Raw genomic sequence first — 17351 nt, forward strand, 5'->3', positions numbered from 1 at the left:
CAAGAGGGTATAATCTAATGTTTATGATTTACAATAGTACACACAGTGAGACAACGGCTTCTGTCCATGTACGGGTTTTGGAAAAATACTTGTCTATTCCTGTCATGCTAACTTCAACAGTGTACTTTGTGTGGTCTTTTGTGCAACTTTTAATTAGCCTTCACACATGTGAGTGACCTTTCCGCTGCTTGGCGGAACACCAGAGCGACAGCTTTCAATCTGGGCCAAACCGTGGACGGGCCTCTCTCCGACACGGTACTCTTGTCCAATGTCCTCTGTGCCCAATCTTCCGCCGTAGTCGCCTCTTCAGACTCCGTCTTACCCAGTAGCACTTGCCGTAGCACTTGCACTAGCCTTGACGACCGAGCATTTTATGTAGACAATTAGACATATACTGATATACAGTATAGTGTATACTCATAGCTTCATTGTACAGATATTCTACTGTTTGGTTTTTGGAAATTGTTTTTGGAAATTGCGGTAGTTCATTTTGCTAGCTTTAGTTATAATAATCATTTCTTCTTCCGTTTTCTACATGAATATAACCATATAAAATGAAATGGGAGTTAAATGACAAAATATGACTCCTAACGGACTGGGACTCATAGTGGGACTCATAAAATGTCCCTGGGACTCATCTAAAAGACCATCCCTGCATCCCGGGACTCATTACATTGAAAACCTGTTCACATCACTGACATTAGCAGGAGAAAGTGCTGATGCATTCAAAGTGCAATATAGATAAAGTGCTATTCATCTCTCATGATGTTGGCCTAGGTGGCAGTATATTCAGTATTGGGGAACCAGCATTCAGAGCATTCAGTATTTGGGAACCAGCATTCAGAGCATTCAGTATTGGGGAACCAGTGGGCATGTACGTAGTTCTACACGATATGCTGCGTTGGTTCTTTGGCCATCAGCCAGCTGCTGCTATGGAGCCACTAGCCAGCGTAGCACGCTAATTTTGTCCAGCAGTATAAATTAGAGGTTGGTGCGTGTGTCCTTGACGCTACTCTTTTTCCCTCTGCTCTGGCTTGAAAGCGTTAGTAAGCCAGCTGGAACAGAACGGTGTACCAACCTGCATGCGCACTATGGAGGATTCGGGATGCAATTGCACTTTTTCCCCTGGTCTCTGACTCTCTGCCACACACACATGCACACGCGCACACACACACCTTCCTACCCTCCCTCCTTTTTTATTATTATCTTAATCATGGAATCTGCTGCCAGTGGCTGAAATTAATTGTTACACTATGTCTATGCCCTACCAGTGGCTAGTGTCCAGTCATAGATATATATAAGAAAGGCTGGTGGCTCACCCGTGCTGCTGGCCAATGGAGAGCGACGTCGCCACGTGGCGGCCAACTTACTGGGTTGCAGCATAACATTGTGTCTATGGGGCATGTACTTTTTGAGCATACCTATTTACGCGCACCTCGACAGTGGGTGCAGGGCCAATAAGGCAATTATGGAAGGAGGTAGGGCCCGCACACCATTCTTTTGGTAAAGAATTACTTTATTGAATCGACAACGTTTCAATCTTCACAGATCTTCGTCAGGTCAGTATACAGATGCAAACATTTCATCACTTTATCTAGTTCCTTCAGATTGAGTCCCTCCCCCCGTTATGTGCCACCCCCACAAAACACAGGTGAGTCCCATTACTCCTGAGGAGCCAGAATTGTGACAGTATACAAAATATACTTATATATACACATTACACACCATTTACATAGAATACATCATATTAAAAACATTACTTAAAAACATTTCTCTCTAGTTGAGACTCCAGTACCACATTATGAGTGTGGACATAGAACCATTGAGCATAGACACCATAAGTACTTTTTGAACCAGTAAGACGCCTGAGGGCAAGCCTCACCCTAAAGGGCGAGGTCGCGTGCACTGGCCATATATGGAGCGTGTCTTGAGTGTACCGGGTGTGAAGAGGTCAGATCACGATGACCTGGGGTGCTTGCCTGGGGTGACAACCAACCAACACACACACTGGCTGGAAATGCTAGATTCCATGTCCTATGCTGTTTACATTTCTATCTATTAAAGTTTTATATGTATCAGTCAATTCCAACACTTTAGTCAGGACATGCCAGATTAATGTGCTGAAGCGCACAAGATCATTCTGGTTGGAAAACAACCTGTGCACTTAAGTACAGCCCTGGAAAGTATCAAAAATCCTGGCAGTGTCACAATGCACCGGAGGGGCCACTATGTTCATGACTAACCTTACTTTGGAAATTAAAGTCTATACACCAGAAACCGCCAGAACAGCTTAGGTAAAGGTCCATTTTGTTCCATTTGTACACTCTCAGAGTTACACACCCGTACGGGGCCATTTGGAACCCACTCAAGGACACTTAATGTAGACCCACTTGTGTTGTGTAGCAGAGTGCTTCCAGCGAGCCAACAATAGCAGCACCACTGACTCTGTTTGTCCAGAATGGAACAGAGCCTTCATCAGTATCAGTGGTAACACCTGTGAAGGAAGTAGGGATGGGGCCCAAGTTCTTTACAAAATGGCGTGCGTGAATGGAGCTAGGGACGCTCCGATCAGGATTTTGGGGAGCGATACCGACCACCGATTGTTTTTCTCATGATCGGCCGATACCGATGGGACCGATACTGATCTTGTGAAATGTTGCAAATTTTAATATTTCCAAAATGATTATATGTCAAAACCCACGTTAAATGTGTTCCTGTGTGTGGGGAGGAAGGGGAGAATGTTTAGGCCTGTCACAAAAATGCATAATGATGTTATACTATACATCTGATTAACATTTATACCACTTAAATGGTGTAAATAAAAGATCAGTTTCTCCTGATCGGGTAAATGCCGATTACCGATCAGAGTGAATATCGACTGATCGCTGGCCGATTATCGGAGCATCTCTACATGGAGCCCAACGGGTTGAGATCTGGTAACTGAAGGTCATACTCATAACACACTAGTCACATCATTTCCATCCTGATGAAAACATACACTAATCCCCCATGCCCGGTGGATGGGTGCATTGTCAACGCTGAATAGACCACTCCCATCAGGATGAAAGTATTAATCATAGGATAAAGGTGATCTCTAAAAATGACCTAACTTTGTATTGATCTGCAGTGATGCTTCCCTGTTCCTCTTCCATGTTTTCCGCTGCATGGTACTTGGCTCAACTTGACCTGTAATCGCCTATTTATTTTGAAAACACTACAGATTTGAGATTTTAAATTGGTATACATTTTGTTTTAAACTGGCTGTTGTAAATGTGCAGTGAAATATAAAACTACATGTCTTATTTCAGACCTGCACTGTTCTCTTATATATTATATAACCCATTCTGAACGGGAACCCATTTTGGTGTTAGCATCATGTTATGCTTTAGCTATTGAAAAATAGCAGATCTACAAGCTCATTATCGCGCCACCGAGTGGCGCGATACGAGCTTGTAGGTCTGCTATTTTTGAAAAATCTAAAAAAAACGACTGACATTTTTAGAATCTGATCTCAGGTCAGAATGGGTTCATCAGACCAGTGTGTGTCCAGTAGAAACCTCGTATGAATCTGATCCCAGGTCAGAATGGGATAATATTCACCACACATCCACTCTGCCCCTTGTTGAGAAATGAGAATAATGGTGAAGGATGACTCATCTGACCATATAGCTTTTTTCCCCTCCCACATCTCTGTTCCTATCCTCCTGTTGTTTTTTTTGTTTTGTTTTTTTGTATCACTGGACTCTCACATGTGCATTCATCTTTGTAATGAGGGGTTTATGTACATCAACCATACTATCCCTCTATTTTACTTGTTGAGGGGCTGTTCTTGGCATGTGATGTTGTGCCAAGTGGGATCTGGGTCGCACCAGCCCGCTGGGAACGATGCCGTTGGGAACACATCATGCCCCTTCGCTTATGAAGTACACAATGTTCCCATCGTCAGAGTACCAGTTGTACCTTAACCCAAAAAAAGGCTTCTAAATCTTAAAATTTTGTGAACTATCCAGCCAATCCCACGCTGGCTATTAATTATGGAACAGCAATATAATGTCACAGTGGGAGACATTCTGCAGATAGGTCAGCGTGCTAAGGATATCTAATTTCCTCCCCGAGATGTTGGGATAGGATGGACACGGAGGAATTGGTTCTAACCCATTAACTCATTCTAGCCTAGGCCAAGTACTTATTTGACTTCTTTTAACAAATAGCCATCCAGGCCAAATACGTTTTTAACATTTTTTTTTAACATTGGGATTTTTTTTTTTTAATCTTCCAACTCTCTTTCTAAAAGAATATAACAAATCTATGTCAGCTTGTACTGAACTATTGCTACTGCCATTTAGCTATGTATGAGTTAAGAACTGAGGACCCGATTCTACAAATGTTTTCTGAAAAACCTATGTTTCTATATCAGTGGTACTTGAATCTTGGTCAAACTGTGTAAAATGCCCAACTTCTGGCATTTTGATTAGCGTTATGTCTCAACTGCCAGTAGAGTGGTAGTTTAGGGCTCGACATCAGCTGATATTGATGGTGATTTAGCCTGCTTTCCAGCCTGATTCGCAGCACTCCGTGATTCGTTTGGTCACTTCGGAAAAGGGTCCTGTAACCCGTTTGACTCATATTTCACAACATCACCTGTTACGTGGCCACGTTGTTGTTGTTGCTGATACGTCATCAGCTAGTGTCACTCTGTCCATGAGACAGTTTGAGACTCGAGAATATAACCTAACCTACGGTAAAAAGTAAACACTCATTTGATTCAGTAGTCCACTCTGTCTGCTTCAGTAGTACGGAAAAACTGACGGCTGTGTGGGGTTTAGTGAATGGTACGCACGTTGCAGGTCAACAGCACTAGCTATGCAGTGCGCATTGATACGACGTCAAACTGGTGTTTAATTTTTCTTTCCCAACCTGCACCACAAACCAATGGGAAGCCACGGGTCGAGTTCTACCTTTTACATGTCCCGCCTACCTTGGAGGACCCTTTCCAGACTGAGTATATCAAAGTGACAAAACAAATCAAGGAACACAAGCGAATCAGGCTGGAAACCAGGCTAGATGATGATGGCCAAAAGGAACAGATCTATAAATCAGTAATGCATCGCGATACCTGACATCAAAACTAGAATGTGAATGAAGCCATGGATACAGTTTTCTTTTCTCTTGAGAAGCATCAACTTTTTTTATTTATCTCGATGTCTTGATGCCAGCTGGGCAGCATCACAGTTCATTCTCCTGTCACTCGACCTTCCCCCCCACATTCCAAGCCAAAAGGTAGCAGAACAACCGAATACCTGGCGTGCTCGGAGTGCCGTGGTATGCCCGGAAAGGAAGCGAGTTCACGTTGCAGTCGTGTGTTTCCGCATTGTTGAGGTCACCTTCCTTATTGCAGCCGAGGGGGAGTGACCGGGAGAAAGCTGTTTGCTTTGTGTGTGTGTGTGTGTGTGTGTGTGTGTGTGTGTGTGTGTGTTTCCTTGTCCCCAAAGTCACCTTTGTCTCACTGTGTGCGACAAGAATGACTTCAATGCGAGTACACTGTTGCATGTAGGGAAGGAAGCTGAGCCTTCTGACCGACGACCACAATAATCCCCCACATTGACCAACCACTATCGCTGTTTCAACAGCCTTGTAGATTTTGAGGGGGTAAAGAATATGTTTCCTGTCAAAGCAACTGATACAGTAGGCTAGTTGCTGCTGTTGATTTTACATCATGCTTACGGGACAAGGGCTAGACCAGTAGTTCCCAAAGTGGGGTCCGAGGACCCCTAGGGGTACTTGAGGGAGGTCCAGGGGATCCCTAGCTAAATTAGAGATAGTTATGATTATGAACCAAATGTACAGTAGATGGGTCTGTAACTCAGAGAGTGTATAAATGGAACTAAATGGACCCCTTATGGTCTCTCTCTCTCTCTCTCTCTCTCTGGTTCTGTGGTGTATGTCCTGGACCTGGCTGACCGTCTCTCTCTCTCTCTCTCTCTCTCTCAGGTCCAGTGGTGTATGTTCTGGACCTCGCTGACCGTCTGGTGTCCAAGGCGGGCCCCTTCGCTGCGGCCGGCATCATGGTCGGCTCCATCTACTGGACCGCTGTCACTTATGGAGCCGTCACAGTCATGCAGGTGATGGTAGCGTCTCAGTGTTGGAGGATTTGTTTTTTTAAACGGTGAACAGAAATTCCATTTCACGCAAGCTGATGGCTGCTCAGATGGTCATGATGGGGGTTGGTGGGAGGCAGGCAGGCAGTTGGGGGTCAAGTGTCTTCCAAAGTGACTCTTTGACATGTATTACTTGGCAGGATGGAAGGGGAACCGGTGACCTTTTTTTTTTAAACTTTTTTTGTGTTATCCTTTTATCCACTAAGCTACGGCTGCCCCATTGTAATGATTTATGTGCCGTCATATTCATTTGAATTAACAAAGAGCTAGCGCACACCAATAGTGTGGAGGTGCTGACCACCGGAGATGGACCTGAACGGAAAGGAGGAGATGGTGCACAACTGGTAGTCACGATGCAAATACTTTGTTGACCATGAAACATTGGTCATTTTAAAAACCTCTCATCCTTTCTGTTCTGTTCACAGATTTTCGGTGGTCTGGGGTTTTCTGGCTCCAACAAGTGCTCTGATTTGCCTGTGGACTCGCCTACTGTGATGTAACAGTCCACAAATCACATATATGACATGACATAAGAATTTGCCAGCAGATGTCACTGTTGAGGGATTTTGCCTGTTTTCATTGCAAAAAAAGAAAACAGTTTTCAAAAGGCTTCAGAACACAGTGAAAACCCCAGACCACAGAAAGTCCACTGAATGTTCAACGTCCAGGTTGTGTGGGTGTAATTGTCATAAAACCTAAAAGAAAAATGGAAAGAATAAATGAATTTGAATGTCATGAACATTAATTCTACTGTCGCTTTTCCCTTCCCTTTTCCAGGTGGTGGGCCACAAGGAGGGCTTGGATGTGATGGAGCGTGCAGACCCGTTGTTCCTGCTCATCGGCCTGCCCACCATCCCCGTCATGCTCATCCTAGGGAAGATGATCCGCTGGGAAGACTATGTGCTTCGGCTATGGAGGAAGTACTCCAACAAGCTGCAGATCCTCAACAGCATCTTCCCAGGTCAGGAATACTTTAGTTCACTGGTTCCCCAACAAAGTACTCAAACAAGCTGCAGATCCTCAATAGCATCTTCATATCAAGGCCCATTATGTATTTGGCATTTGAGCCACGGACCACAATTTGATGACATTTAGCCTCTCAGACCCAAAACTGAAGAATATGTTGTTATTGTTGGATAAGATTCTACATTCTATAATTGTGTAGACTTCTTGTAAATTAAGTAATGCAGAGGTTACGGGTCCATTTGGTTTCATTTTACACTCAAGAGTTAAAGATTTAATAAGGGCCCAGTTTGATTGATTGATCCAAGTATTTATTAACAATTTGCAGAATTACAGTACATTTCAAGCACAACTCAATACAAAAACTGTTTAACAGTGAGTGGACGACCCAATAAAGCGCTACACTTGTTTACAAGAGGGCCCACCTTGTTCAATTCATCATAAAGTTGGTTACCAACTCTCCATCATTTAGCTGGGGACCACCTGGAACCACCTCAAGGACCACTGGTGGTCCCTGGACCACTGGTTGGAAATCACTGCTTTCGTTCATACATCATCATAGATCATACCAAGGTGCAGCTCGCTAACATTGGCAAACATACAAGCTCACAACACGTCAAAACATCAATATTTTTGAGCGGTGCAGACTGCCCCAATGACTGGCCGCATGTGTCCATTTGGGGTATAACGGTAATGGTCTCCACAGTCACACAGCGTTTACACGGCAGTGATGAGAGACTGTCAGTTTTGCTGGAACAGTTTTCCTATAAAATATTGAAGAATGCGTCTCCTACAGAAGCAAGTTCAATACAAACTGAATTTATAATGGGTATAGAACTTCAAACTAGACTGAGAAATAATATAACATTTAAAAGAAACATTGAAAACGGTGGTGGTAACTTGCTGACAATGAATTTGTTTTGTATCATGGCCTGCTGAAATATTCCCTGCTGAAATTAAAATTAAAATGTTTGTGAACACAAACCGCACGTGCATGTATTGTACACACACTGGCACATGCATACACACATCCGCACGGAGAGCCAAATGCCAGGCCCTCTGCACTGCTAGTAGCGTTGGTCTCCTGTGGCAGGCTGCTTTCTCCACTCATTAATTCTGTCATCGGAATGTAATAACATAATGCAATCTGTTGCTAATAATAGCTTGAGCTCAATGCATACGCCGTTGCATGACAGTGTCACTTACCAAACATAATCTAGAAGAAACTAACAACACACTGATCGCTTCTTTTTGTCAAATGACACCAAATATAAATTAGGTTTTATGATGCCAACTTCCTCTGGGTGCTGTGCAGGGCTGGGCTGTCCCGTTCCTCGCATCCCAGCGGAGGCCAGCCCTCTGGCGGACCACGTGTCGGCCACCAGGATCCTGTGCGGTGCGCTGGTGTTTCCCACCATAGCCACCATCGTGGGCAAGCTCATGTTCAGCAGCGTCAACTCCAACCTGCAGAGGACCATCCTGGTGCGTATATACAGACACACCTTGCAGTCAGTTACTTAATTTATTTAATGTAGTAGGGTTGCAGCTATCGATTACCTTCTTAGTGATTATTCTTTCGATGACGGTTTTGATTAATCTAAACCAAGAAGCACTTTTTTTAACACATTAAGACCTGTTTCTATATCGGTGGTTCTCAAACTATTTCATGTCAAGGACCCCAAAAATTATATATGTATTTGGCCGCCGACCCCCTTCTGAAGATATGTTGTTCCAGGGGACCCCCTAAATGGTCTAAATGGGTTAATGTAGTAGGGTTGCAGCTATCGATTACCTTCTTAGTGATTATTCTTTCGATGACGGTTTTGATTCATCTAAACCAAGAAGCACTTTTTTTTAAGTAAAAATAAAATATATGTAACAAATCTACACAAACAATTTTTATTGATTTTTTTTTTTTGGTTAAATTAGTTGATTAACCAATAACCACTTTATTTTATACTTACAAGCTAACAATAGTGTCAATAGGGCGGGACTTCTGTGTGTATTTCCACTTTTTGTCTCCACCAGGCCGAAGGCATAGGGAGAGAGTATGTTTAGCACTCCGTCAGTCCGTCCGTCCGTCCATCCGTCTGTCTGTGAACAGCTAATCTCCGGCACCGTTAACCCGGTCGATGCCAAATTTTGCACACACACTCCCTGGATGCCAACGATGAACCTCTGCCCCAAAATTTCCAGAACGGCTTGTTATAGCGCCACCAGGAGGCCGCTTTGTGCAAAACAAGTTTTTGGACAGTACACCTACAGATTTTGTCCAAACATCACGCAAATTGGTACACAGTCTCTCTAGAGCCATTCAACGAAACGCGTCTTTCAGATTTCTCAGACTGCTCTTTTCATTTTTCCCCCCGCCCCCAGCAGATTTGTATGCCAACTCCCTAGAGGCCAAGGAAAAACCTTTGCTCTTTATAGCGCCACTAGGAGGCCGACATATGTGAAACACATTTTCTAATATTATTCCTTCAGATTTTATCCAAATTTCACGCAAATCGGTACACATGCTCTCCATAGTCATGTGATCAAGACGGGTTTGTTTGATTTCTCATAATCCACCCTCATTGGCTACAATTGGCTTCTAAAGTTTTCAGGAGTAGCCTAGTTTTCCCTTTTTTCCCCCCAACCAGTCACAACACGGGTTTCATGCGCAGGGAATGTAAACGGATCTGTAAAGCCCCAACATAACTTCCGCCAAAGTCCAGTGCTTCCCGTTTACACTCTCATCCGGCTAGATCCCACGGCTCCACCTCCCCCCCCCCGCCCCCAGCATGGTAAAACATTGATGATGCACGGGGTGCACGCTACATGACCCCACGATCGTGCAGGTGGGGGGGGGGGGGGGGAGTGTAACGTATACAGTACGATAGACAGTAATGCCATACATATATCGCTTTACAAACATTACTTCTACCGGTGGGCCCGACCACATGCTGTGCATTCATGCTAGTGAATGAATAAGTGGCAGTATGAGCCATGTATTAACTATGCAACCGCGTATGTCAGTCACACACCAGACACAAACACACAGTGCTTCACTGACTGAATGTGGACTGCACGGTAACCAGAGTGGCAGGCGTTGTGTTGTGTGTCATACGAGCTGCGCTGAACATCATGTTCTTCTCCACTCGGAGAGAGAGAGAGAGAGAGGGAGGGAGAGACGTGTGCATTCATTCAGGTTCCATTTGTGTTGCAAACCACTATAGTATGCTCCATTGGTATTGGTCATTTCTGCAGGTTTTAATTTTCGATCAATGACAAAGCTTCTAGGAGAATCTTTGAATGCAGATTGTGGCCCCTAGATGTGTCACAGAGACAACAAATTGGGAGCATTTTACTCATTGCTGGCTGTCTGATTCTCTGAATACAAAAAATAATAAAGAAAAATCACACCCGTGTGAAGTGAGTGGTGCAAATCCGTGTGGGGGTCCCCGGGGGTCCTCGGAAGTTCCAGACACACAGGAACGCACTCAGGGTGCCGGACTGAGGTCCTGCCCACCACTGTGGAAACTTGCCTTCAAATCTTCCATGTTTATGTCCAACAAACACGATATTGGCTCTGTGCATAACTCTAGTCCCAGGTTGCTAGGAGGTAACACACCCCTGTCCAATTCCAATCATTTTATCATTACTTTGTTTGACTGTCTTGACAGAAATCAACGTCATAAAGCAGATTGTACACTAATGATGTGACGCCGTCTTTATTGTAGTTTGGACAACGTTGCAATTACCGCTCTGTCAGGAGAGACATAAAACGTACGGATTGTAGCTTTTACTTAACCCATTTTGGAGGCGAACCCCTGTTGGTGTTTTAAAGCATTATTTTATGCTTTAGCTATTGAAACATTGCAGATCTACAAGCTTGTAGCGTGGCACCGAGTGCCACGCTACAAGCTTGTAGATCTGCAATTTTTGAAAAATCGTGAAAATGTGGTGCAAATCTTTGAACATATATTCTTTCAGAGCAAACGTTTTTAACTAAAATCTTTGCTTCTGGGGAGTGGGAGTCCCTGGAACAACACATGTCGGTGGCCAATTTCATATCGTTTTTGGGGTCCTTGACATGAAAATGTTTGAGAACCACTGACATAGAAACAGGTTTTTCAGAAAACCGTCCTTAGGTCTAAATGTCAAGCAGTGGTCTCTTGCTCTTCCTTAAAGCCCCCCTCCTCCTCCTCTTGTGTGTTCTACCTACAGGGAGGCATCGCCTTCGTGGCCATAAAGGGTGCATTTAAGGTGTATTTCAAACAGCAGCAGTACATGAGGCAAGCCCACCGCAGGATCCTGAACTTCTCTGAGCCGGAGCCGGAGTCATGAAAGACGGCCCGCTAATGGGACGGGGGGGACGGGGGATGGGGCAGAGGATAACCCCATTGGACACACTGACTGACTTCAAGCAGGAACTCTGGTGAAAATGGTGACCACCACCCCCCCACACACACACACATACACACACACAGCCATTGGCACTGTCACTGGCATTGACACTAGGATATTATCACCATCAGGCATTGTTTTTTTTATCTCTTAATGCTTTCGTAAGGGTGAGACGGATAAAACCTTTGACGTCTAAAACTTATGACACAAGCATGCGTGGTTAGATATTGTACACACACACAAACACAGGAGTTTCTTCATCCTCCCCCCCCCCCCCCCGCCCCCCCATCCACCCCGCAGGCTTGTGACATGTTGCAGTAAGCCAGGACGGATGTGTTTGAACAATCACATAACCAGTACTTTGTTGTATACTTAATGTATTTTAAGAGGATAAAGAGGAAAATATATATGTGTATAAATATGGGGGCAAGTGTAATTACAAAGTTTTATAATGATTGTTTTATGTTTATTATTTTGCAGATTTAAAATGTCCCCTTTGCCAATGTGAGACGGGTGGGGTTTCTATTCAGTGTGAGGAACATTCTTTGTGTGGAATGTATTCGTGCTGATATAATATAATAAATATTAGGGTTAAATAACCCTAACCCTAAATATATGGATGGATGATTAGGTAGAGTAAACGACACCAACCGCAAAGCATTCAGCAAACAACAAATGCCATTTTACCATTTATCCGATTAGCTCCCATGAGGCACAAGTGCCAATCCGTCTCCCGCAACTTGTCTGTGTGCGCACTACGGTATATATATCCAATCACTAAAACCTACGTACATGGCACAACATAAATTATTTATTTAACAAGATTACTTCAGAATAAGGATGAGAATCTACAAGTAGGCCAATTAGCTGTGTTTTAGACCAAGTTATATGAGGTCTGTTCGTTTTTTTTTTTTTAAACACAATTGCCTTGTAAGTATTCACCGTCATGTCTGTAGCTTTATCTCTTCCTCGGTCCAAATGTTCCCCTTGTGATTAGTTAGAAAGCTTTGTTGCTGATGGATCGCTGGCCACACCTGTTTCTTTTGTGACGCGCCTCAGACCACGTCTTCACCCACCATCACATGTTGGCGGTTGAAAGGTTGGGCGGGCAGCACAATTCTTGAGTTATTTATAAGCTGTGTGATGGTTCCAATGACGAGCTTTTAGTTTGTTTTTCTCAGGCTTTCACACGAGCCACACACTTCACTAAAGCCTAACTAACAACTCCTTTAACAGGACTGTAAACGGGTTGAAAGTAGAAGGCCGGCCATCTTCGGAGTGATATTGACGAGTGGCCTAGAGAGGGGTTTTCTTTTATTTATTTTTGAGGAAAAGTTGATTTTTTTTTTTATGTTCTATTCAAATGAGTCCTTCGTGGAGAGTACTCTATGGTCAAGGTGAGATTGGAGTGCATTACTGTTCATCTGGTATGCAAAATACCGGCACCATATTTTAGCCCTAATAATAATAGAAGAGGTGGTATTTATGTTTGTAATTCAATATAAATTTACTGCTTTGTTTTTATGGTTAATAAACGTTCACCTGTTCATTAACCGCCAGTATTTACTAATGTGACAAACACCCGGAGAACCAAACCACTTTTCATTGCACTTCATTGCTCTCTTTCCCGTTGAGTACTTTCAGGCCATGGGACCATGTGGAGGTATGATGAAAAGTAAAAGTAACAGTCCATTCGGTTATGTCAGCTATCATAGCCATCTAGCTTGCAACTAATTAATAAAGTATAATTAGCCATGAGTTACTCCTCTCTAGAACAGTGTAAGAAAGCTAGTACCAGTCAACACGACAGTATATGCTGACTTGTGAAAAGGCATGCCATAAAACGGACCACTTGAATATTAATGTGTACAGTACAATGAGTACATCTCTTAACTGTGCCTGCCTGACGGGCATCCTTTGATCTGAAAATGTCTACTCCGTGTGAAAAACACAATTCATCTCCTGTATGCCAAAAGATGTATGTTGAAGTTGTGTAAATTTGTTGTACAGACATTTGCTTTTGAATTTATAGTTTCATGGCCAATTCTGTGAATAAATGTATTTTTCCAAAATCTTGATGTGGGAGAGAGTGGGTGAGGGTTGCATGATGAAGTAAATAGACAAGAGTTCCATTCATCAGCTATGCTGCCAGTCTCTCTGATTCTTCTTTCTTTGTTCTATCTAACCAGGAAATAGACATGCCTGGGGGAAAAAAACAAAATACTTGGCACACAAGTGAACAGAAATGTTCATATTATCTGAGTTTGTAGGAATTATGAAGTCCATCGTTCTTCATCCATCCATCTTCATCCACTTGTCTGGAATTAGGCAACAGTTCCAGCAGAGAGCCCCAGACTTCCCTTTCCTGCACCAAAATAGCCACTCTCTCCTGTTCCAACAAGGCCATTGTGGAGATATAATCCCTTCATCTGGTCCTTGGTCTGCCAGTGGGACGTCACCTCCCAGTCCCTAGGGAGATGCTCGGGAGGCCACCTAGCGGACTCCTTCCTTTCCAGTGTTCTACTCTCGCGTATGACTGAACTTCTCACCCTCATCTCTAAGGGAGAGAGGTCGGCCACCCGTCTGAGAGAACTAATTTTGGCCGCTTGTATCTGCCACTTTACTCTTTCGGTCATGATGACCCACACTTCATCACCATAGGTGAGAGTAGGAACGAAGTATAGGGATGGACAATTAATCTGTAATAATAAATCTGTTTTAGCAGTATTTTATAATTATGTTGAAAAAAATATTTTAAAAAGCCTGAAAAGGTATTTTATTATGAAGGCTGGGGAAGCTTTTCTGGGGAAGCTTTCAAAAGGGTCAACAAGTTGGAACATTTTTAAATAAAATACTACATTGGGATATGGGCCAACATTTCAATAACTGGGTGCATCTCAAGTTTTGGAATGAAGAGGTGTTGCTTTTTTCAAATTCAGTGTTTTTAAGCCTTTTTTCAGAATGTACGAAATGTAATTCTTTAATACAGTATGAGATCATATCGACATAGGTTATATCGGTTATCGGCAAGTTCAGCAATTTATTATATCGGTACATCCATAGAACGAAGACTTTTTTCTATGTGACTAAACCTAGGTCTTATTTGGTGGCCTAAAGAATGACACCTTCAGCCAGCACATAATGGTAGTTATTTTCCATAACACCGTCCACCAAGGCTGTGAGGAAAATAAAATAAAGAACAATGTCAATGTCCTCATGAGGCGGAGCCATTCGTCTCAGCTCATATTAGTTATTAAGGCCGGTAGGACCACATTGAAGTTGCTCATTTGCATTCAGAGTGATTTATCAGGCAACGAAGCAACAAAGGTCTGCATCTGTGACTCAACATATTATGTAACAGACTTGCGTTAAGCTTTTCTTCTTTTTTTTTGCCTGCAGGGGCCAATGCAAAACGTGTCTGCTGCAGGGAGATAATATGCCAATTCTTGTCACTGGTCATGTCTTCTTAGCCCTTTATCCCCTTGAAACAGGCAGGTTGTGATACAACCTGTCATTATTGCGGTTGATATTCTGCGAGCGTGCGCATGTCGGTATCACCTCCACGGCTATGAATAGAAGTAGGATGCTGAGGAGAAGGAGACACGATTGGGGGAGTGCGTAGACCAATGGGTCCGACAGACTGAACCAACAGGCCTATGCATGGGTGCTGAGAACCGCATTTGACCACGTTATTCTCGTGTACAGTACACGATGTACAGAATGATCAATGTCAATTTGAGTGTGCAGTGTCAAAGGAGACTTAAAACAAGAGGAATTGTTTGTTAGAAAGCTGCACCATAACAGTGAAGAAGGTTGTGCTTCAGATAAGACACTTTGTTGTTATTTGAAAAATCACACCCATGTAAAGTGAGTGGTGCAACTCCGTGTGGGGCTCCCCGGGGGTCCCCGGATGATCCAGACCCACAGGACCACGGCCAGGGTTCTGGCGAGCCGCCCCACGTCCGAAACAGTAGAGAAATGAGAGTTACCATGTGGGGGTCCCCAGGGAGTCCCTGGAACATCCAGACCCACAGGAATGGCCCAGGGGGCCGGGCCGATTCCGGCGAGCCGCCCCATGTCCGAAACGGTTGAGAAATGACAGTTACCGTGTGGGGTCCCTCTACTGTACTTTGCTGTACTGTACTGTCACTGTACTGTACTGGCACACCCGAAATCATCATATATACAGTTAATATGTGCGTGTGTGTGTTAGGTTGCGCACAGGTGGTGAAAAACAACCATGCTATTTTCGTGCTCAGACCCAGGCAGGCAGCCACACATAGCTCCGTAAGGGAGTGGTTGCACCACTCAGAAGTTGCACCAGTGTTATCATCGTACATCACATTACGTGCTCAGCCAATCAAATCCTCACTATGTGGTACACACAAACACAAAACTGGCCAATCAAATCATCACAAATGTGGTAAACACTAGCACCCCTCAAAAAGCCTGGTAGTCTAAAGGCAGAAGCATTTGAAAAGAGGTTTATTTTGAATATAGAAAATATTTGTGCATCTCTAACGTTGTAGACTACTCTAATAAAGACAACCAAGACATTCATCTGTGCAACAGTTAAAAAGCCTTTTTGTATGTATTTGGTCATTTCGTTTATTTCATTAGATGTCATCCCTCTTGACCATACAAAAAACAATATATAATATAGACCTGACTTTATTTTTCTTTAAATAAATACACTTTACCCTTGAAGCACCTTTTACTTGCACCAAACTTTAAAAATAGTTTCTGAACAACAAAGCAGGGATGTACTTCATCTCAATTCGCTGAACTAAAAGTCTCCTACCTAAGAGCGACCTTCTCCACCAGACACCCCATAGAGCAGACTGTCTGAGTCTTGACAAATGACTTGTACTGTGTTTTGAAATATTGTATTATGTGTATCTCGACAACCTCAATGTCTTTCGAGACTAAATAAAGGTTTCCCGGCCCAGGCCGTGGCGTAACGGTCTGGGCACCGGACTGGTAATCCAGTCGCAGTGTGCCGCGGGTTCGACTCCCGAACCCGACACGGCCTTTACTGCATGTCATCCCCCCATCTCTCTCCCGTTTCCTGTCAGCCTACTGTCTGTCCCTTCAAAAATCAATAAAAGGCGTAAGCCGCAAAAAAAATAATCAAAAATAAAATAAATAAAGGTTTCCCTGTGACCTTGAGGTTGGCTGTGTAAGCTGCTGCCATCAGGGTCCCAACTCTCTGTACTCCAGCAATGATCAGGCCCCATAGCATAGAGTGAAGCTCGTAAGCATATGCCATATGCCTACTTATGCCATTTGTTGCGGTCAAAAGTGCTATGGGGAAACAACTGCAGGACGACAGGGCCATTCTAGACCCCATCGCCAGTCATTTGGGATCAAGTAGGAAAAAAAGTCGAGCTGTGTTATTTATTTTAGTCTGGACTCTGGACTTGTCCATTTATAAAAGGACCACTGCAAGGTTCAGGAGTCAGGACCCAAGGAAGACTACAGGCCCATTCATGTGTCTTAATGGCGATCCTTTAAACAGAGGTGCACCCATATAGACATCTCCAAAATAACACGTTACTGACGCTATGCTTGTCTGGTTCACTTCGATATGAAGCGACATGAGTGCACCTTTTAGTACACTCATACATTAAATTGTGCCTGTTGTTCTCTAAGATATGGTAGACTATTATAGCCTAGGGGCCTAAATGTTCAGCAAAATGGGTGCTGTTTGTTGTTCAAACTGATGGCTGCAGTCGCCAGTGTGCGTTCCCACTTCTGGAAACAAGAACGTTGCAGGCAGGCAGCAGCGCAATCTGAAACTGGAGTTGTACTCTGCAGACAGAGCACCCTGCACACATCTCC

General features: G+C 43.7%; 1 protein-coding gene across 2 annotated transcripts in view; it reads left to right on the forward strand.

Annotated features, from left to right (window-relative positions):
* Positions 1-13582, forward strand: part of marchf5 (membrane-associated ring finger (C3HC4) 5) — a 39830-nt gene extending 26248 nt beyond the window's left edge. Inside the window, exons 3-6 of one of the 2 annotated variants that reach the window (XM_083775773.1) lie at positions 5992-6122; positions 6936-7119; positions 8401-8603; positions 11331-13582. In XM_083775773.1, the coding sequence (XP_083631899.1) occupies positions 5992-6122; positions 6936-7119; positions 8401-8603; positions 11331-11450 (638 nt within the window). In that variant the 3' untranslated portion in view covers positions 11451-13582. The remainder of the gene's footprint in view (positions 1-5991; positions 6123-6935; positions 7120-8400; positions 8604-11330) is intronic. The other variant, XM_083775774.1, reaches the window with a different exon arrangement.
* The last annotated feature ends 3769 nt before the right edge of the window (positions 13583-17351 follow it).

Source organism: Protomyctophum parallelum (genome assembly GCF_964188405.1).
Source record: "Protomyctophum parallelum genome assembly, chromosome: 10".
Classification (NCBI taxonomy): domain Eukaryota; kingdom Metazoa; phylum Chordata; class Actinopteri; order Myctophiformes; family Myctophidae; genus Protomyctophum; species Protomyctophum parallelum.